The sequence below is a fragment of the Chrysemys picta genome, chromosome 20 (genome assembly GCF_011386835.1).
Source record: "Chrysemys picta bellii isolate R12L10 chromosome 20, ASM1138683v2, whole genome shotgun sequence".
Taxonomy (NCBI): domain Eukaryota; kingdom Metazoa; phylum Chordata; order Testudines; family Emydidae; genus Chrysemys; species Chrysemys picta.
Genome location: NC_088810.1, coordinates 9698469 through 9720168, shown reverse-complemented (window position 1 = coordinate 9720168; position 21700 = coordinate 9698469). Strand labels below are relative to the sequence as shown.

General features: G+C 46.8%; 1 protein-coding gene across 1 annotated transcript; it reads right to left on the bottom strand.

Moving 5' to 3' along the window:
- Positions 1 to 2038: 2038 nt before the first annotated feature.
- Positions 2039 to 12446, bottom strand: LOC135976671 (interferon-inducible GTPase 5-like). Its single transcript, XM_065573622.1, has 2 exons — positions 12376 to 12446; positions 2039 to 7020 (listed from the first exon to the last, which is right to left on the bottom strand). Exon 2 carries the CDS (start codon positions 6978 to 6980, stop codon positions 5787 to 5789), a length of 1194 nt encoding a protein of 397 aa, XP_065429694.1. The 5' UTR covers positions 6981 to 7020; positions 12376 to 12446; the 3' UTR covers positions 2039 to 5786.
- Positions 12447 to 21700: the final 9254 nt, after the last annotated feature.

Below are 21700 nucleotides of genomic sequence, written 5' to 3'. Positions count from 1 at the left end.
AAATCTCAACAGATCATTAAAGAATCAAAAACTACATTATAAAACCCTTACATCAGGGGCAGTGAAGTCAGTGTGTTCTGTGGCCAGGCGTCATTGCCAAGGGGCCAGAGGCAGTGGATGGGGAGAGCTGGGGTGTGAAACAAGAGGATGCATTAAAAAATTACTAAAAAAACCAACAACAAGACCCCAAATCTTTGTTAGCACCAAGTTAAAGTTCCCCAATGCTACCTTCTGACCTTCTAGAATGCAGAGAGCGGCTAAATTTTGACCTCTGAAATCCAGGAAGTAAAGAGCTAAGAGCCATACCACCCATGCAACACAACCTTTACTCTGCCCTATTTGAATGATGCCCCAGCTCGCCAATGACACACAGACTAGCACTTTGCCCTTACAGATGCCTCCGATCACCCTGGGAAAGGAGCACAGGAGCGTGTAGGACAAAGCCCTTGGTCTCCACAAGAGGGTGCGCTCACTGGAAGGGGAGGGGCTACGACAATTGAGGAGGAATCTGAGGCCGTCTCTCAGGGCTGGGACGCTCTCAGCAGAGCGCAGAATAGAGCTGATAGAGCCCAACGACCCTGCAATTCACGCCCCTAGGAACGTTCCCCTCCCCCTAACACACAGGAGCTGGATGGGCCTGGTGCTCTGGGAACCTCAGAGTGGGCAGAAGGACTTGCAGAATAGGTACAGCCATTGGGCAGTGTAGAAAAGGAAGATGGGATCCTTCGCCTCGTACCGACCCCAAAATTCAGTAGGTAATAGGGGAACATTTCCCCTGACCTCCAAGGGGAGGAATGCTGGGGAGCATGGCTCATACCAGATATTATTCCAGGCTGGATGGGCCAGCAGGGGTCTGGCAGGTGCCCTCAGGAAAACGGAGCGCACGTCCTACACCCCCTGTTTCTGCAGCCTGCTGCTTGCCCGGTGCTCAGCACTGCAGGTGTTTCACTGGAGCACCCAGCACTTTGCTGATGCTATAGTGGGTTGTAAGGTGGCACTTGGATGGGGAGAACAACAGCAGAAAAGCCTGACCAGAGGCTCCGATTAGCCAGAGGCACAGGGCTAGAGCTAAACGAATCAATGTAAATTCTGTGTGACAGAAATAACATCCCTGGGAACGAAGTTCACCCAGGAAGGGGGACAGGTAGCTCACAGCATGGCTGTGCCCATCACCAACACGCCTGGCTCAGCAGCGGGGGCAGGGTACAAAGACGCTTGGCATGGCGCTGAGATAGCGCGTGTCTGGATAAGGCAGGGAGGGGGAGGGGAGGAATGGGGCAGGAAATTTCACCTGCTGGAGGGAGGAGGGGCAGCTTGGCTGTTTGCCAGGGGCTGGGGGGTGTCTGGGTTGTTCCAGGGGTGGACGTGGTTGGCCTGGCTGGTGTCTGGGAACCCCTGATGTGTCACCGCAGTGGGCTCTGGCCAGGAAGGGAGAGGGGCAGGCTCTGTTTTCGGCTGCCCCTGTAGCCCATCAGGGTCTCCGCAGCCCAGTCACCACGTCTTCTCAGCCCAGGGGTCAGTCAGCACCGGGTGGCTTTGCACAAACCCTAGCTCAGCCCAGTCTGGCCCCATGGACTGTCTGCGGGAGGGAGTCTGTAGAGGGAGACAGGACAGCAAAGCCACCCACAATGCCCCCAGGCCCGGTCTGTAAGTGGGGAGCCCGTGCAGGGATTTGAATCAAACTCTGCTCCTCTCAGCCTCAGGGTGTGGGATACACCCCCTGCCCCTTTATCACTAGTGAGGTAACATTCACTGGCCCCGGGCTGGGATCAGCACCCTATTGTGCTGGCACCTGGTGGCCAGTCAGGGTATTTCACAGAGGGTGTTTCCCTCCCGGTACACGTAAGAAGGTATAAAACAAAACATTGGTTAAGTTAACCGCTCAGCTGATTACTCAAATCATCCGTTTTATGGGTCTCTGGATATCGACTGCTTATCAAAAGAAAAGGACTCAAGAATTAGACTTGATTTTAGTTTTATTGGCTACACTTAAAAACAACCAATAGAATAGGATTCAAGAATGCAAATAGCACTGGTTCATGATTGGACTGAGATAAGCTGGTTGATACAATAATCATCCCGGTTTTAAGAATCACATAATACATCCATAACAGAAAACAGGAAAACCCCTACTCAACAATTATCCTGCGAAGGTGACTGTTGGGAATTTTGACTGAGTCCCTTAAAGCAGAAGAAACACATTCAAGCCCATTAGTAAAACTCTCCACTGTTACTTGACTCAACAGTGGAAAACAATTCTAGGCTAATGCATAAGACAACTTGAGCAATTCCTCACATGCCAACCCACCATAGTCTCTTTCCCAATGGATCTGTTGTGGTTACCCCTTTTCACCAATATTCACGCCAGTTATATTAACTCAGGATCAGATAAACACCCCTAACCACCTAACAAGAGCACCTATAGTTTTATGACAGGCTGCTCGCGGTTCAAAAGGCTTTCAAGCACAGTCATATTTGATGTCTGTTTACACCTAGAACTCGACAGGCAGTGTGCAGCTATTAACTACGGGGGATGTACACTGTTTAGGAATTGTAACTAGTTCTATTTAAAAGCTACAACAAACTTTATCAAAACAAGGGCACAAGCTCTAACTCTGTGACAATCTATACACCACGTACACAAGCATGTACATGTCCTTAGTAATTAGGTACCCAGCTGAGGAAGGAGTCAAGTGACTGATTTGGGTCCTTGCCAAAGAGAAAGGCTGTATGTTACTTATCACCAAATCTTTGCTCAGCTGTCAGCCTTCAGCTCCGTTACTGATCACAGCAGGGCTGACACTGCAAACACAGATGGAGTGAAGGACGGAGATTGTGTTTTCCTCGTGTGCTAACAGGCAACCCAAGCTGCTGGAAAAGAGAGAGAGATAGTTAAAGGTGCCTGAGAGGTATTTAATGTGTCCAGCAGTGAGGATTCCCAGGTGGCCGGCTCAGAATTTGAGTCTTCTCGGCTTTCAGGAAGTGATGTGCTGAAGGAGACAGGCCATTTTATCCCCTTTCTGCTGTGAGTTCAACTTGGTTCCTCTGCTTGGAGAAGCTGGCATGGACCAATCAAACAGTGACCCATGCCTGTGATGAAGACTGGAAATGTCCAACCAAAATGAGACTTGTGTCCTTCTCACCACTCAGCCACAGGCACGTCTTGTGAGTTCTTACATGGGGGTGTCAAATTCCAGTCTCTTTTGTGCAAAACTCCTGGTGTCACATCAGGTTGTGTAGGACAATTAGGCCATAGCCATGAGTACGACTATCTTGGGACAGCCAGTGAACACCTGCTGCTCAGCTCCGCTCAGCAACCTCCTTTCACAGATTGCTTTCCATGGGCCCCTCTTGCAATGCACTCCGATCACCACTGCACGCTGTGCTGGCCAAGCGGCCGTTTGCCCTCGGCACTTTGCTGGCTGCTGAAATGTTTAACTTTCAAAAGGAGTTTTATACAAAGTCTTGCCACATTGTTTGAATGTGTTGGAACAGTCCAGTCTGCAGGACCATGGAGCCACTTGAACTGTTGTTCTCCGGCAGGCTGGAGCAGCTCCATAAACCTGCCATCCTGGTCTCCTTATTTTACAATTGTGGCAGGATCTCTGTGTGTGGCTGAGCTGGGCCTGTGCCGCATTGATCCAGAAGCTACATTGCTGATTATTTAACTCCGTGACCAACTGTTCTTATCAGACATTTTTCAGTTTCATCCCCTTTTATTTCCTGCCTCTCCCAGCCCAGGTGTATTTCACGTATTTGTGGTAACATGAGCACGCTTGATGGCAAATATTATCCTTACTTCTTACTTTTATCACTAATTAAAAAAATCAATACGAATGGAACCCCTTCATTTTCGTAACAGGATCACCCCTCGGCAAACCCTGGCATAATGTTCACAGTGTCTTGCCCAAAGCATTACCAACTTCTAGCTGACTTTCCTTCTCAATTTAACGTCATTTCATCAAAATATTTTAATCCGTCTAGTACACCGTGAATTCCCCCCATGTGGAGGGAGGATTTCAACTTGGATTTTCCCACCCCAGGAGAGTGCTTGAAGCACTAAACTGGTAGAGAGGCACCACCACTGTCAGTGACTGGGACATGGGTGGCCATGCCTAGCAGTTAGAGCAGGATCAGGCCTAGTGGTTGGAGCAGGCATCAGTAGCCAGGAATCAGAGCCCAGGCTCAGAGCAGGAGTCAGAGGCCAGATGCCAGAGCCCAGGGTCACAGCCGGAGTCAGGAATTGGAGCCGAGGGTCAGAACCAGGTTACCTGGCGTGAGGCAAGGCTGGGTCCAAGGCAGGAGCAAGGCTTGGAATGAGCAGGAGCCATCTCAGCCACGGGTGAACGCTCTGAGCAGCTGCTGATCTGCTGCTGTTGCTGGACGGAAGAGCTGCTCTGTTGACTCTTCCAGCCAATCAGGCCGTGGAGCCAATTAGGCAGCCTGCTACAGGCTGACTGTGCTCATTAGGTTTCCCAGAGACTTGCTCTGCTGCAGGTCCTGAGTCCTGACAACCACCTCCCCCTCCATCCATTTTGTGTGGGGTTAGGTGTGTCCTGAGAACACTCCTGGATCAGGGCCCGCAGGCCAGACATGAGGGAATGGAACCCTCTGGGGTGTCGGCGTGAGGCAGGTTCCCAGGTGTGATGCGGCTGTGCGCCTGCTCACTGGCAGAAACGTAGGCACCTGGGGGCTATAATGGTGGAAATGTAGCTGTCGAGGGACTTTAGGCACCTACAGGGTCAGGTGGCAGCTGAGCGTTGGTTTTCTGAATGCCCAGGGTGCCCCATGCTGGACTTGGGGGGTTAAAACGACAGTTAGGCACCAAACTCCTTTTCATGGATCTAGCCCTGAAGACGCAGTTGTACCAGACTTCACAGGAAAAACAACGAGGAGTCCTTGTGGCATCTTAGTGACTAACACATTTATTTGGGCATAAGGTTTCGTGGGCTAGAACCCACTTCATCAGATGTATGGAGTGAAAAATACAGGAGCAGGTATTAATACATGAAAAGATGGGAATTGCTGTACCAAGTGTGAGGTCAGTCTAACGAGACAATTCAATTAACAGCAGGATACCAAGGGAGGAAAAATCACTTTTGTAGTGGTAATGAGAGTGGCCCACTTCAAATAGTTGACAAGAAGGTGTGAGTAACAGTAGGGGGAAATTAGTTTTAGGTTTTGTAATGACCCATCCACTCCCAGTCTTTATTCAGGCCTAATTTGATGGTGTCCAGTTTGCAAATAATTCCAGTTCTGCAGTTTCACATTGGAGTCTGTTTTTGAAGGTTTTTTGTTGAACAATTGCCACTTTTAAGTCTGTTATTGAGTGACCAGGGAGATTGAAGTGTTCTCTGACTGGTTTTTGAATGTTGTGATTCCTGATGTCCAATTTGTGTCCATTTATTCTTTTGCGTAGAAACTGTTCGGTTTACAGATTCTGTTTCACATGAGGCCAGGGTGAGTGAGCCAAGCAGAGATACTGGAGCATTGTCTTCTTCTCAGAACATTTCTCCTGGATTCATAGACTGGTTTAGAGACCAGTTCCATCCCAGTTAGTTTTGCCTGAAAAGAAACTATCTAACCTGACATATAGTGTTGGTGGAAGGGACAAACTTTTGATTCACCAGAATCCTGTCTGATCTGATCTGGTCGGTCTCTCTGCTGTTTGTCGGTTTAGGGTGTCATTTTGTTGTTGCTGGGCTCACCCACGTCTAGAGGTTCTGACAGGGCTGGGCCAGGTGTGTCTGGTTTTCTGTGGGCATGCATAGGCGGTCTTGGTGCTGTTATATGGACTCTTCAGCTTTGGGTTCAAGAGCCTTGGTCAGAACTTTCTGAGCATCTTCTGCAGCCTCATCCAGAAAGCTCTTCAGCATGTAGTACGTGGTCACAAAAGAAATTCCTCCCCCGGCTAGGGAGCCAAGGACTGGTACAAAATTCAGAACAAGTTCCAGCACCATCAGTGCTCCACATAGAGATCTGGAAAGTACAGTCAGTACAAACTCTTTTGTTATGGCTGAGGCCAGTGGAGACTTTTTGATAGCAGATTTCAGCTCTGCAACAGGCTTGCCAACCTGCTGAGCCAGTCTAGTGAGAGACTCATCATCCAAGCCAAAGGCCATGCAGTAACACTTCATGTGAAAAACCAAGATGGCTACATCACAGGCGAGAGAGAGGCCTGGAACAGGAACAGCACCAATAGCACATGACAATAGGGCCACTGCCCAAATATGCTCCTGCAGTTCAGCCTTTTTCTTCTCCAGGATCTTTGCCGAGATGTTGGGCATGGCCAGGATGAAAACGTGTCTCTTCTGATCATCCAGCTCATTCTGCAGGGTCTCCTGCAGGAGCTGGAAATCATAGTTGGCCAATTCCCAGCTGGAGAGCAGGAAAACCCGCGGGGAGGCCTCACCTGCTTCTCTCAGGTTCTTTATGCAGTCCTCCCTGATCTTCTGCAGGGTTCTCGCCTCATTGAAATTCTTTTTCCTTTTTTCAGCCCTCAAGTCAATATCCACTTTGGAGCGCACATAGTAAAACCTCTTCCCCATCTTGTGAATCTCGTGAGCCAGGGTGATGTGGTGGGAAGTGAAGCGCGTAGCGCTGACGATGATGAAGAAGTCGTAGTTGTTGAATTTTACCTGATTAAGGTATTTGTCTGCCTGAAATCTTGGTGTCCCAATTCCTGGCAGGTCCCATATTGTCACATTTGGGAGTCTGGGGTGTGGATAAGCCGTTGGCTCCATCGTTGTTTGTGTCACCCCAGTCTTAGCAGCTCCTTCATCGTCATCATGCAGGCCCAGGATGGCGTTGACCAAGGATGATTTCCCTTTACCTGCCTCTCCCGTGATGGCTATGTCCAATGGGGTGTTTTTTAATGATTCCAGCTTCTCCTGAAGTTCAGCAGCTGCTGCCGTGAGGTTTCCTCTCTCAACAACGGCCTTCAGTTCTTCAATTTCTCTTCTGGAGAATCTACCAGCCATGGCAGCCTTTGGTGGTGGCTCAGTTGCTCTTATCACTGATCTTAGAAAAAGGAAAAGAAAAATTCCAGTGATGTATTTTTATCAGGATAAATCATATCAACCCCTTTCCTTCAGAACCTGCGACTGGCTGGGGGAAAGGTTCATGTTGACATCAATTTTAACTGTATGAGGTTGTAATAAAGTTTAACACAGGCTGATTTTCCTAGAAGCAAACACCCAACCTTTAGCAGATGCTCTGGGACGTTTGATTCAATTAAAGAGGGGAAATAAACAGCTAAAGTTCAGTTCAAACCCACCTGCTCAGTACACTGTATTTTCAAAACATTCCCATACACACATTGCGGCTTGTCCCTAGCATGACCAGCTGATGAACTGCAGTGAACCTGCCATCTCTTCCCTCTACCCCAGCTGAGCTGCAGGGAAATGATCTACCAAAGATCTCCAGTGGAATGGTGCTTCACAACAATTACAATACACCCTACAGTGATTACTTTGAAAGAAGCCTCAGAGACATGTACTGAAAGTGGATTTGTTGCTTTTATTTGGAAATCATGCACTAAATAGAAGAAACCTTTATATGCTGAATTTCCTAAGAGAGATGGAAAAGCAGATGCAGTGGAAAAGATCAGCCTCTGAAAATTTAAATATGTAGCAGGGACCTCAAAAATATGTTGTAAATGTTATACATTGTTTAGAAAAGGCATGCCCCCCCAAATGTTGAGGCAACCCACTCAACATTTTAAAAAGAGGCATTAGTTTGTGTATATGAAAACGCTCGGCACCAAACCTGCACAAAAAGTTCCAATACTGTGTAAATTTTAATGTCTTTGATTCTTATCAGTTTTACAACATTTCTTAAAAATCGAGAAGCCCAGAAAAACCCTCTGCCCAAGCCCTGGCTTCAGGGTAAAGGAGAGAAGAGACAACTCCCCTCCAAGGGACACACTTAGTCCTGACTCACTCTCCTCTTCTGACAGGACTGAGGGGTTTTCCTGACTGCCTCCATTCTAAGCAACTCCCTGCTCCCTCCAGCCTGGGTGGGGCAAGTTTCAGTCCTTTCCTCCTTGGAACAGACCCTGACCTCACCCTGCCTGGCCTTTAGTTATTTCCTCATTCCTAGGAGTGGATGGGCAGTTTCTCTAGGGCAGAGCTGGCCTCTTCCCCCTCCCTGGACCATCTGTTAATCCCTTCCTGGCCCCATCCATGCTGAGAGGCCAGCACACAGAGCCCCATGCCCTGCAGACCCTCCAAGGGCTCAAGGACTAGCTGAGGAGAGGAGATTCCCACAAGCTCAGGGACAAAGCGGCTGCCCTGCCTGAGGGAGTCGATGTGATCCCAGCTAGTGACACCAGCTGGCTGCTAGGGGCAATGGGTCCCAGCCCGCTGTGCTGTGGGACCTGTCTGGCTCCCCCTGGGAGCTCTGGCACCTGAACCATCTCAGGAATGGAGCTGAAGGGCAGGTTATTTTTAAGTCTGTCTGACTCAGAAGAAAACTGAAAGTAACAAGCTGAGGTTCCTCTGGCACAGAGAGGAGCAGGCGCCGGGAGCTCATTCTGGTCCAAGCCCCACAGTAAACAAGACAAACCTGCCCTGGTCCCCTGTGTAACCTGTGTAGGCAAGGAGCGGCACTTCCTGCCAGAGTGTCCGTGAAGAGCAGGGAATTATATTTAAATGGGGATGGTCCAATCTGTGGAATTGCATGTGTTGAACACTGAGGGGTTGTGCTTCCTGCTGTCTCCCCTAGCCCACTCTTAACAGCCCTCTGCAGTATCCAGAATGCTGAAGGCATCTCACTGAAGTAGCATGGCATGAGCTACCCTGTCACAAAATGACAAAATCTTTTACCTATCCCTGACAAAGAAAAACCTACTCACACTACACTGATCTTGTGTGAAAAGAACCAAATCCCGATCTCGAAGAAGCAGAATGAGAAGATGGCACAATATCCAAATTTAATCATTACCTAGAAAATCCCAATGCAAATCCTATCACAGCAGAAGAACTTGCTGAGAATAAGGAACTGGGAACTCTGTTTAATCAACAATCAAGGTTTAGCCTTTGCAAGAATCTTCTCACCTACCTTCATGAGAGAAATGGGATTCCTAGACGGGTAGTACCCACTTCCTACCTTGGAATCATGTTATGACTGGCCCTGAATGAAAGGTGTAGGAGACAGTCAAGTGATCATGCTATATATGAAAACTCAAACATCCTATTGGCCTGGCATAAGTAAAAACATGTCCAATTACATGAAGGATGTTTCATTTGTAATAGATTTCAAAATACTTGACTAATTTTGAGCACCACTCCAAAGCCAAGGAATTACATTTCTTTGGTCAATCATTCAAATAGGCTGGGTAGGGCCTGTAACATAGTCATCTTGAGAAAATCATTATTTACTCATGGTGACTTGTTTATTTATGAAATAGATTGTATGTATACCTACACCAAATAACATGGCTCAGACTACAATCACTCATGTTTTCAGCAGATGGGTTTATCCCCAAAATAGACTCAGACAGAGATACTCTTTTTACTTCTGGTCTTATGGTTAACCAATGAAAAGCCCTAGGAATCCAACAGAAGCTCCATGAGCCGTATCATCCTCAATCTTCAGGACAGGTTGAGGGTATGATCCAAACTGTGAAATTTCTCTCTGAAAATGCCAGAGACTGGGACTTAAAGCTACCCTTAGCACTAATGGCTATGCATTCAACGCCTAACTGATCTACACAGGTTACATCTTTTGAAATAATGACTGGTCATCTGATGGTCTTACTAGTTCATTTACTATACCAAACACCAACTGAGAGAAAGCTATTGCTGATATATATGTCTCAGAGCTAAGATCTAGGTATCTACAACCGAATAGGATCCCATCTTCATGTGAGTTCATATAAAACCCTCAAAAACCTCCACTATTCCTCCAGATAGAGTCAAGAAGAAGTTATTCCTCCTAAATAATGGAGCCTGCCAAAAAGGGGGGGGAGGGGGAAGCACCAGATGGCAAATAGTAAATTTTCTTTTTCACCTATAAATAAATAACAGAATAAATACTAACCTATCTTTCTGTTCCTTGTCTGACACTGAATCCTCCCAGAATAAGCAGATCAACTGGAACTTACTTCAGAATGGGATTCAGTACCTGTGACCGACATCTTGAAAATATGTTACGTAATTTTGCACTCTAGGTCCTGGATTCCCTATTTCCTTTCACGTTTCAAGTGCCTCCTGATGCCATCATCCACATTGGAGATGGAGCATTATAATACCTGGATCACTATCTCCATCACACTGAAATCAAAATCATGGATGACTTCAAGGGTCATAAAATTCCCCTTGATGATGAACTGCAAAATCTCCTGAACTAAGAGGACTCCCATACCTTTAAAATGTTGGTGAGTGCAGAGAAAGTGAAGATTGCTAACTCAGACATTGGCACCAAATATTACTACATAGAATCATTGAAGGTGGGAAGAGACCTCAGGAGGTCAGCCACTCCTCATAAGTCACGTGCCCCAGCCCCCTAATAATTTTTGTTGCCCTCCACCGGCATCTCTCCAATTTGTCCACATCCTTTCTGTAGTGGGGACCCCAAAACTGGACACAATACTCCAGATGTGGCCTCACCGGTGCCAAATGGAGGGGAATAATATCTTCCGTCGATCTGCTGGCAATGCTCCTACTAATACAGCCCAATATGCTATTAGCCTTCTTGGCAGCAAGGGCACACTGCTGACTCATATCCAGCTTCTCGTCCACTGTAATCCCCAGGTCCTTTTCTGCAGAACTGCCACTTAGCCAGTCAGTCCCCAGCCTGTAGCATAGGGGACATCGCTGTTTACTGTTTTCCATTGTGAAAACTGACCGTTAATTTCTACCCTTTGTTTTTCATCTTTCAATCTGTTACTGATCCATGAGAGGAGCTTCCCTCTGCTCCCATGGTGTGAGAGAGCAAAGGGAGTGAAGCGCATGAGGGAACTGCCTGCAGGAGACTTGAAGCCTGGAGGAGGCTCGCTAAATGAGCTAGCCAGAGACCCCTGGCATGGGGAGGGAACAGCAAGCAACTGGTTCCTATTTTTTTTCTGAGGTCACCGTCTATGCTCATTAGGATTTGGCTTCCAAATTTTAAAGGGTGTCTTTTTCCTTCTAATGGCCTCCATTACTCTGGTGTTTAGCCATGGAGCATTCTTTTGGTCTTCCTACTGTCTTCTTTGATTTGGGCTATATATTTAGTCTGAGTCTCTATTATGGTATTTTTAAGTAGTCTCCATGCCACTTGCAGGTATTTTACCTTTGTGACTCCCCTTTCTAATTTCCGTCTTAACCGGCATCCTGATTCTTGAGTAGTTTCCATTTTTAAAATGAAATATTTCCATACTGGGCTTTTTGATATTCCTCCCCCCCACACACACACTCACTCAAGGATGTTAACTTTAATTACATTATGGTCACTTCTAATGAGTGGTTCAGCTATAGTTATCTTTTGGACCAGATCCTGTGCTTCACTTGGACTAATTCAGGAATTGCCTCTCCCTTTGTGGGTTCCAGGACCAGCTGCCCCAAGAAGCAGTCGTTTATGATGTCTAGAAATTTTACGTCTACATCATGCCTTGAAATGTGCCATTTACCAAATCAATATGAGGATAGATGAAATTCCCTGTTATTGTTGCATTTTCGGGTTTTACAGCTTGTCTAGTCTCCCTGAGCATTTCACAATCACCGTCACCATCGTGGTCAGGTAGTCAGTAGTATATTCCTACTGCTGTTCTCTTATTATTCAAGCATGGAATTTCTATCTGTAGAGGTTCTACGGTACTGTTTGATTCCTATAAGAGTTTCACCTTATTTGATTCTATTTTTTCCTATTCAGAGATTGGCAGTAAGGTCCAACTTGTCCTTATGTATGTTCACAACAGTCAGATGAGCCTGGCATTCCTGTTCCCTAGTCCCAGGAAGTGATTTCACCTTCCTGGCCAGGGATATGGGCAACTTTGCTAACTGACCACAAAATGTTCCCACATTATGAATTACAGCCAGAGACACCATTGCCTCCTGAGCAGCGGGGTGGGGGACAGAGAATACAATCTAGTCAAGGATGGATTTCTCTTTCCCATAGAGCTCCATATGTGTTCTGTTGCTTATATCAGAGAAGTACCTCTTCAGCCTGCCAGGACCCAAGCTTTGGCACTTGATGAAAGTTCCCATTGACATTAGTGTGCTTTGGATCAGGCCCTACATGAGAAACAGACCCCAGAAAAAGTTTTGAGGAAACAAAAGGCCGTTCTGGAAATGCTGGGGTAATTTCCTCCTGTTTCCCCCGACCACCTCCATACCCATCCCTTAGTGGTTGCTCCTATGGTTTAACAAGGCACAAAACACAAAAATCTCTCACCGGCAGCCCACAAATGCTTCAGTTCTTCTGAGCTTTCCTGAAGAAAGAGGCCAGTCTCCAGGTGTTTGATCATGAAACCCTCCTCTCTCTCTGTCTCTCTTGCTTTCTCTCTTCTCTTTATATAGGAAGGCAAAACATAGATCTCTTTATTGCCGGAAGTGAATGTAGCACACCCTAGTTTGTTTTATAGACGCAACCAGGAGACAATTCTGCGCACTCTCTCTCCTCCCTATCACACGAAAGGAATTTTATTTCACTTGGCATTTCCTGGAAGACTACACTTTGTGTGGAAAGGCCACCACAGATCAGAACAGGGTGGAGATGCCCTTTCACATTAAACAGGCAGAGCAGAACAAATACACAAAAACATGAAAACTCACATAAATGAACTGCACCATTGCACATTTCCTGGGACTCTGGGCTGTACCCCTGTGCACTGCGAACTCCCTTAACTACCCCAGTAACACTCCCTATCTGTCGCCCCACAAAGTCACGGGACCTCCTGGTCAACCTCCTCCTGGCCCTAGCAAAACTGGCCATCTATAAAACCAGGGAGAAGAGGTTGGCCGATGGAGTCTCCTGTGACTGTGGGGCCTATTTCCGGTCCTCCGTCCGTTCATGTATCCGAAGCACTGGGCGCTGTCCGGGTTCTCTGCTCGGTGTCCCCCTCTGGTTCACTTTGTTTGACCCTTTGACCGCACTCCTGTCCCTGTTCTTTTATTAGTTAAAAAAAAAAAAGAAGAACACATGGTGGGAGTGTCACAGAATGAGCACTTTGGGGCTGTAGATCCTGCCTCCTCAAACAGGCTCACCCCCCACAAGTAGTATAAGGAACCTACCATCAAACTAACGTTGGCCCCGCCCCTTGACCTCTCAGGACCCGCCCACCTGTCACCCTAAGACCCGCCCCCTGGGGGTATTATTTCCAGGGTCAAGATGGACACATGACAGGAAGCAAAGGGTGTCATGTGACCCCTCTAAGAACTCCTCCCACTTCCTTCTACCAATTGAGATGGGTTTCATCACTCATAGGACCACCCTGAGAGCAGATTTGACCAATTGGGGGTTCCTGGGTGGGGTGATCTGTCTGGAAGTGGGTTGTGTGACGCCTCTAAGAGCTGCTCCCACTATACTTTATCAATAAGAGTGCAGCACTGCCCCGGTGCATGGAAGAGGCCATCTCAGTCCAAGAATGTGTGTTGTAGAAATCATGGAAATGCCGAGAAGAAACATGGACTCCTTCACCACCCCTGTGAGAACTTCAGACTTTGTTTTAGCCCCAAGGCCTTCGACCTCCAGTGGGAAAGTGCTACATCAGTGACATTTCTGAGGAGGAGGGAGCGGTCAAGGGGAGCCCTTTGGCCCAGCCGTTTATGGATACACTGGACCCCGACCCCAAACTCCAAGGGCTTGTGAAGCATGAGCGAGATGGCCTCCCGTTGTCCACCCCTGTTGAGGAAGGCAACCAAGGCTCATTGGAGTCACTGGTGGACAAGGTGAACAGAAAAGATGTCACACAGGTAAATGAAAGATTAAGCAGTGACAGTCAAGGATGGGGTGTAATGGGGTAGGAACCAACCCTGGGCTGCGTACAAAGAAGCAGTGGGGGCTTATACTGTTTCTTTTCTGAAAATCTCTTGACTGCTAGATGATGTCTTTCTAAAGGCCTTTGAAAACCTACACATTGGTAGTTCGGTGGGAATAAATCTATCATGCATCAGCTGTTTTTGCTCGTGTCTGAGACACAGATCTCGAGAGGAAAATCCGGAAAGGACAAAATGGAAGAATGAACCAGCTCGGATTCCCTAATGGTAGGAGTCATAGTGTCCTTTTCTGCAGGCAGCTGTAAAAGGGTGCGTTAAACCAGGCGATTAATAAAAGTTGTTTAAATTTGTCAGTGTGAATGTGTCCCCTCCATACTTGTATTAGTAAAAGACATTACAAGTAACAGTCATGTCTATGCAGATGGCTCTGTTAAAGAAATTATATTACACTCCCAGAGAAGATGGGAGCTTCAGTGGGGTAAAACCTCTGTTTCAAGCAGGCAAAAAGCATAGCAAAACTTTGAATAGAAGACAGGTAAGAGCTTGGCTTTCAGACCAGGACACTTACGCTTACACAAACTGGCTCGAATACATTTTAAAAGAAACAAGACCATTGTTTCAGATGTGGATCCGCAATGGCAGGCAGATTTGGTGGATATGCACCGGTTCTCCAATCACAACCGACAGCGGTTTAAGTACATCTTAACAGCGATAGGCATTCTATCTAAATATGGCTGGCCTTAGACCTAAAAGACAAGATGGATGGTGAAGTATCCAACGCCTTTAAAGCTATTTTCAGTGAAGGTCACATGCCTCAAAAATTACAAACCAATTGGGGAAAAGAATTTTCAAAGAAACCTTTAGGCAGATTGTTAAAGTGGCATGGCGTTCACCATTTTGTTACTAATAATGAAGTCAAAGCAGAGGTTGTGGAGCAATTTAACAGAACTTTAAAATCTAGGATGTGGAGATATTTTACAGCCCATAACACCTTTCATTACATCAATATGTTACTGGACTTTATAAAGAGTTACAACCAGAGATTTCACAGAACTATACATACCAGACCCACTGATGTTAACCCCTCAAATTCTCTGAAGGTATGGAAACGGTTTACGGAGCTGGTTTTAAAATAAAACTGGTTGTTGCCCCTTTTAGAAAAGGTGACCATGTGAGACTATCTAAAACCAAAAGAGCTTTTGAAACAGGTTATGAACAAACACTTACCGATGAGATATTCATAGTGGATGAAGCTTTAACCAGGGGCCAGAGACCTGTAACCGATTAAAAGATTATGAGGGTGAGACAGTTACTGGATCTTTTTACCCTGAAGAATTACAAAAAGTAAACCCCAAACAAGACAGGATTTACAGGATTGAAAAAGTTCTAGCGGAGAAAGGAAAAGGGAGAAAAAAGCATCTACTGGTGAAATGGTTGGGGTGGCCCGATAAGTTTAACAGCTGGGTGGAAGCTTCTCAACTCTGTGACATTTAGACACAAAAAAAAAAAGATTCCTCCTGCAAAGACAGAGAGAGAGAGAGAGAGAGAGAGAGAGAGAGAAATGAGTGACGGCTGGTTTTACATTACTTTGCCCAGCAACACCAGCTCTGCAGTTTTCCCCCAAAACACCAGCTTGAACTTTACAATACGGCTAATTAAGGTCTTGGATCTCCCGGGTGCCTGGGAGATGGGATTAGTGGAAATACAGTACCCGCACAGCTGGAACACTATCAACAAAGACACCCCTTTCAAAATCACCTTTGGAGATAAGACGTGGAGTTTCATCCTACGACGAGGTTCTTACTCGACCATACCCGAATTACTGGATCATATGAACAGCGCCGTGGCTCGTCATCCCACACCACCTGAGATAGTCATGAACTACAACCCTGTGGGTAGAAAAGTTAGACTTAAATCCACCAATTTTACTTATATGTTTTCTACCTGCGGGGAGCTAGCTAATATTCTGGGTTTGGCCCCCAAGTGCAGCATCCAAAAATTCCCCTTCTCGGCAGACATTACAGGGGGCTTCAACTCCTTGTATCTATACATGGATATTGTAGAACACTAGTTTGTGGGGGATTTTTCTGTTCTCCTGTTACGCTGTGTCCCCGTCCGAGGAAGGAACAACAAGTTTGTCACCATCACCTACAATAAACCTCATTACATCCCTATCAGTTAACACCACATCGACACCATCACCACTGAAATAAAGACAGATCAAAACAGACACGTCTCATTTTGCTTAGGCACGGTGATCATCAAGCTGCACCTGCGTCCCCAGAGAGAGTGAGGTTTCTAAAAAGCAAAAACACCATTATGGTGATCCTAAAAAATTACTTCTACCCCACCATCTACAGGAACTATTACAAAGCCCAGGCTGGATACGCCCTTCCTGGATATCATGATGTACGGGGCTGGCGTGGGTGGAATATTCCGTAGCCTCTTTATAAAAGCCATACCGCTTTTGAGGAGGGGGTTATGATTACGCTGGTCTACAATTTTTGAGAAGTCGTCTGCTTCAGAGATAAAATGTGCTATTTATTATGTATTTTGATGTGCTGAATTCAAATATGACAATTAAAACAACTGATTGGCTACTGTTTCTAAGATATTTAAGTTTTTACATTTTATGTCTATGTATATTGTGTAGATAGTAGAGTTTTAATCATAAATTGTAAACCTAGGTCTTGTCATGTGTTTATGGTTGCTTTACATGATAATATTTCACCTGTTCTGTTTATGTAACACTTTAAAAACTCAGCAAAAGGGTTATATAAATAAAATTTATTATGAAACAAAAGGCAAAAAACTATTATGTACATAGTTTAGTCCTATTCAGTGTCTACTCGGCGCTTCTTGGCTTGTCTCTTGTATTCATTAAATGGAGCATCTCTTGTCACTGTCCAGCAATAGTCTGCAAGCATTGATGGGTTCCATTTGCCCTGATAGCGTTTCTCCATTGTTGCAATGTCCTGGTGAAATCGCTCGCCGTGCTCGTCGCTCACTGCTCCACAGTTCGGTGGAAAAAAATCTAGATGAGAGTGCAAAAAATGTATCTTTAGTGACATGTTGCAACCAAGGCTTTTGTATGCCTTGAGGAGGTTTCCCACTAACAACCTGTAGTTGTCTGCCTTGTTGTTTCCAAGAAAATTTATTGCCACTAACTGGAAGGCTTTCCATGCCGTCTTTTCCTTGCCACGCAGTGCATGGTCAAATGCATCATCTCGAAGAAGTTCACGAATCTGAGGACCAACAAAGACACCTTCCTTTATCTTAGAATCATAGAATCATAGAATATCAGGGTTGGAAGGGACCTCAAGAGGTCATCTAGTCCAACCCCTTGCTCAAAGCACGACCAATTCCCAACTAAATCATCCGAGCCAGGGCTTTGTCAAGCCGGGCCTTAAAAACCTCCAAGGAAGGAGACTCCACCACCTCCCTAGGTAACGCATTCCAGTGCTTCACCACCCTACTAGTGAAATAGTTTTTCCTGATATCCAACCTAGACCCCCCCCACTGCAACTTGAGACCATTGCTCCTTGTTCTGTCATCTGCCACCACTGAGAACAGCTGAGCTCCATCCTCTTTGGAACCCCCCTTCAGGTAGTTGAAGGCTGCTATCAAATCCCCACTCATTCTTCTCTTCTGGAGACTAAACAATCCCAGTTCCCTCAGCCTCTCCTCACAAGTCATGCGCTCCAGACCCCTAATCATTTTTGTTGCCCTCCATTGGACTCTTTCCCATTTTTCCACATCCTTCTTGTAGTGTGGGGCCCAAAACTGGACACAGTATTCCAGATGAGGCCTCACCAATGTCGAATAAAGGGGAACGATCACGTTTCTTGATCTGCTGGCAATGCCACTACTTATACAGCCCAAAATGTCGTTAGCCTTCTTGGCAACAAGAGCACACTGTTGACTCATATCCAGCTTCTCGTCCACTGTGACCCCTAGGTCCTTTTCTGCAGAACTGCTACCTAGCCATTCGGTCCCTAGTCTGTAGCAGTGCATGGAATTCTTCCGTCCTAAGTGCAGGACTCTGCACTTGTCCTTGTTGAACCTCATCAGGTTTTTTTTGGCCCAAACCTCTAATTTGTCTAGGTCCCTCTGTATCCGATCCCTACCCTCTAGTGTATCTACCATGCCTCCTAGTTTAGTGTCATCTGCAAACTTGCTGAGAGTGCAGTCCACACCATCCTCCAGATCATTAATAACGATATTAAACAAAACTAGCTTTTTTCCAGTCATCCAGGACCTCTCCCGATCGCCATGAGTTTTCAAAAATAATGGCTAATGGCTCTGCAATCTCATCCGCCAACTCCTTTAGCACCCTCGGATGCAGCGCATCTGGCCCGATGGACTGGTGCACGTCCAGTTTTTCTAAATAGTCCCAGATCACTTCTTTCTCCACAGAGGGCTGGTCACCTTCTCCCCATATTGTGCTGCCCAGTGCAGCAGTCTGGGAACTGACCTTGTTCGTGAAGACAGAGGCAAAAAAAGCATTGAGTACAGAAGTGGGCTGTAGTCCACGAAAGCTTATGCTCTAATAAATTTGTTAGTCTCTAAGGTGCCACAAGTACTCCTGTTCTTCTTTTTGCGGATACAGACTAACACGGCTGCTACTCTGAAACCTGTCATTAGCTTTTTCCACATCCTCGGTCACTAGGTTGCCTCCCTCATTCAGTAAGGGGCCCACACTTTCCTTGACTTTCTTCTTGTTGCTAACATACCTGAAGAAACCCTTCTTGTTACTCTTAACATCTTTTGTTAGCTGCAACTCCAAGTGTGATTTGGCCTTCCTGATTTCACTCCTGCATGCCTGAGCAATATTTTTATACTCCTCCCTGGTCATTTGTCCAATCTTCCACTTCTTGTAAGCTTCTTTTTTGCGTTTAAGATCAGCAAGGATTTCACTGTTTAGCCAAGCTGGTAGCCTGCCATATTTACTATTCTTTCTACACATCAGGATGGTTTGTTCCTGAAACCGCAATAAGGATTCTTTAAAATACAGCCAGCTCTCCTGGACCCCTTTGCCCTTCATGTTATTCTCCCAGGGGATCCTGCCCATCTGTTCCCTGAGGGAGTCAAAGTCTGCTTTTCTGAAGTCCAGGGTCCGTATTCTGCTGCTCTCCTTTCTTCCTTTTGTCAGGATCCTGAACTCGACCATCTCATGGTCACTGCCTCCCAGGTTATCATCCACTTTTGCTTCCCCTACTAATTCTTCCCTGTTTGTGAGCAGCAGATCAAGAAAAGCTCTGCCCCTAGTTGGTTCCTCCAGCACTTGCGCCAGGAAATTGTCCCTTACACTTTCCAAAAACTTCCTGGATTGTCTATGCACCGCTGTATTGCTCTCCCAGCAGATATGAGGGTGATTAAAGTCTCCCATGAGAGCCAGGGCCTGCGATCTAGCAACTTCTGCTAGTTGCCAGAAGAAAGCCTCATCTACTGGTCTGGTGGTCTATAGCAGACTCCAACCACGACATCACCCTTGTTGCTCACACTTCTCAACTTTATCCAGAGACTCTCAGGTTTTTCTGCAGTTTCATACCGGAGCTCTGAGCAGTCATACTCCTCTCTTACATACAATGCAACTCGCCCACCTTTTCTGCCCTGCCTGTCCTTCCTGAACAGTTTATATCCATCCATGACAGTACTCCAGTCATGTGAGTTATCCCACCAAGTCTCTGTTATTCCAATCACATCATAGTTCCCTGACTGTGCTAGGACTTCCAGTTCTCCCTCCTTGTTTCCCAGGCTTCTTGCATTTGTGTATAGGCACTTAAGATAACTCATCGATCGTCCCTCTTTCTCAGTATGAGACAGGAGTCCTCCCCTCTTGTGCTCTCCTGCTTGTGCTTCCTCCCAGGATCCCATTTCCCCACTTACCTCAGGGCTTTGGTCTCCTTCCCCCGGTGAATCTAGTTTAAAGCCCTCCTCACTAGGTTAGCCAGCCTGCTGGCGAAGATGCTCTTCCCTCTCTTCGTTAGGTGGAGCCCGTCTCTGCCTAGCACTCCTCCTTCTTGGAACACCACCCCATGGTCGAAGAATCCAAAGCCTTCTCTCCGACACCACCTGCGTAGCCATTCGTTGACTTCCACGATTCGACGGTCTCTACCCAGGCCTTTTCCTTGCACAGGGAGGATGGACGAGAACACCACTTGGGCCTCAAACTCCTTTATCCTTCTTCCCAGAGCCTCGTAGTCTGCAGTGGTCCGCTCAAGGTCATTCTTGGCAGTATCATTGGTGCCCACGTGGAGAAGCAGGAAGGGGTAGCGATCCGAGGGTTTGATGAGTCTCGGCAGTCTCTCCGTCACATCGTGTATCCTAGCTCCTGGCAAGCAGCAGACCTCTCGGTTTTCCCGGTCTGGGTGGCAGATAGATGACTCAGTCCCCCTGAGGAGGGAGTCCCCGACCACCACCACTCTCCTCCTCCTCTTGGGAGTGGTGGTCGTGGAACCCCCATCCCTAGGACAGTGCATCTTCTGCCTTCCAATCGGTGGAGTCTCCGTCTGCTCCCTTCCCTCAGATGGGTCATCTAGTCCACTCTCCACATTAGTACCTGTAGAGAGAACATGGAAACGATTGCTCACCTGTATCTCCATTGCTGGTGCATGGACGCTCCTCTTTCTCCTTCTGGAGGTCACATGCTGCCAAACCTCTTCACAATCCTTCTGTCCCTCCTGCGCCTGCTCTGAATCTTCAGAACATCGTGGCCGTAGAAGCATCTCCTGACATCTGTCTAGGAAATCTTCATTTTCCCTTATGCAACGCAGAGTCGATACTCATTTCTCCAGCCATCGAACCTTCTCCTCCAATATGGAGACCAGCTTGCACTTTGTACAGACAAAGTCGCTTCTGTCCTATGGAAGAAAGACAAACATGGCACAACCTGTGCAGGTTACAACAGCTGATCGCTCACCTTCCATATCACCGTCCTCTTAGGAGCTTCCTCAACTGTTGCAGGAACTACTCAGAGAAACCTGCAGATGAAAGCCTCAGTGAGCTCTCCCCAAGCGAACTCCCAGGCAAACTCCCTCTGTTAGCCTCTGCTGTTCGCCTCTCAGCTGGTTCGCTGCTGACTGCCCTTATATACCAGTCAGGCCCACTCAAGGCCCACCTGGAACAAAGCACTCCCAATTCACACTTTTCAAACAAACAAGCAAGCAATCAAGCACACGGTCAAACTGACCAACTGTCCCAGCAGCAGACACTCATATACTCACCAACACAGCCCCCCTAATGTAGCACTTAGCGTACCTCCTCTCGGACAGCACCCAGGCAAACTCCCTCTGTTAGCCTCTGCTGTTCGCCGCTTAGCTTCACTTAACCTTGGAAATTTTCCACGGAGGTACTTGAAAGCTGCTTGTGTTTTGTCAATGGCCTTGACAAAACAATGGTCTTCATCAGACCCAGCTTGATGTGTAAGGGTGATAACAAAATCTTCCTTGATTCAACAAGTGGTGGATGCTGAACACTTTTCCTCCCAGGCTCCAATGACTGTCGGAGTGGCCAGTCTTTCTTGATGTAGTGGGAATCTCTTGCACGACTATCCCATTTGCAGAGAAAACAGCAGTACTTTGTGTATCCAGTCTGCAGACCAAGCAAGAGAGCAACAACCTTCAAATCGCCACAAAGCTGCCACTGATGTTGGTCATAGTTTATGCACCTCAAAAGTTGTTTCATGTTGTCATAGGTTTCCTTCATATGGACTGCATGACCAACTGGAATTGATGGCAAAACATTGCCATTATGCAGTAAAACAGCTTTACGACTCGTCT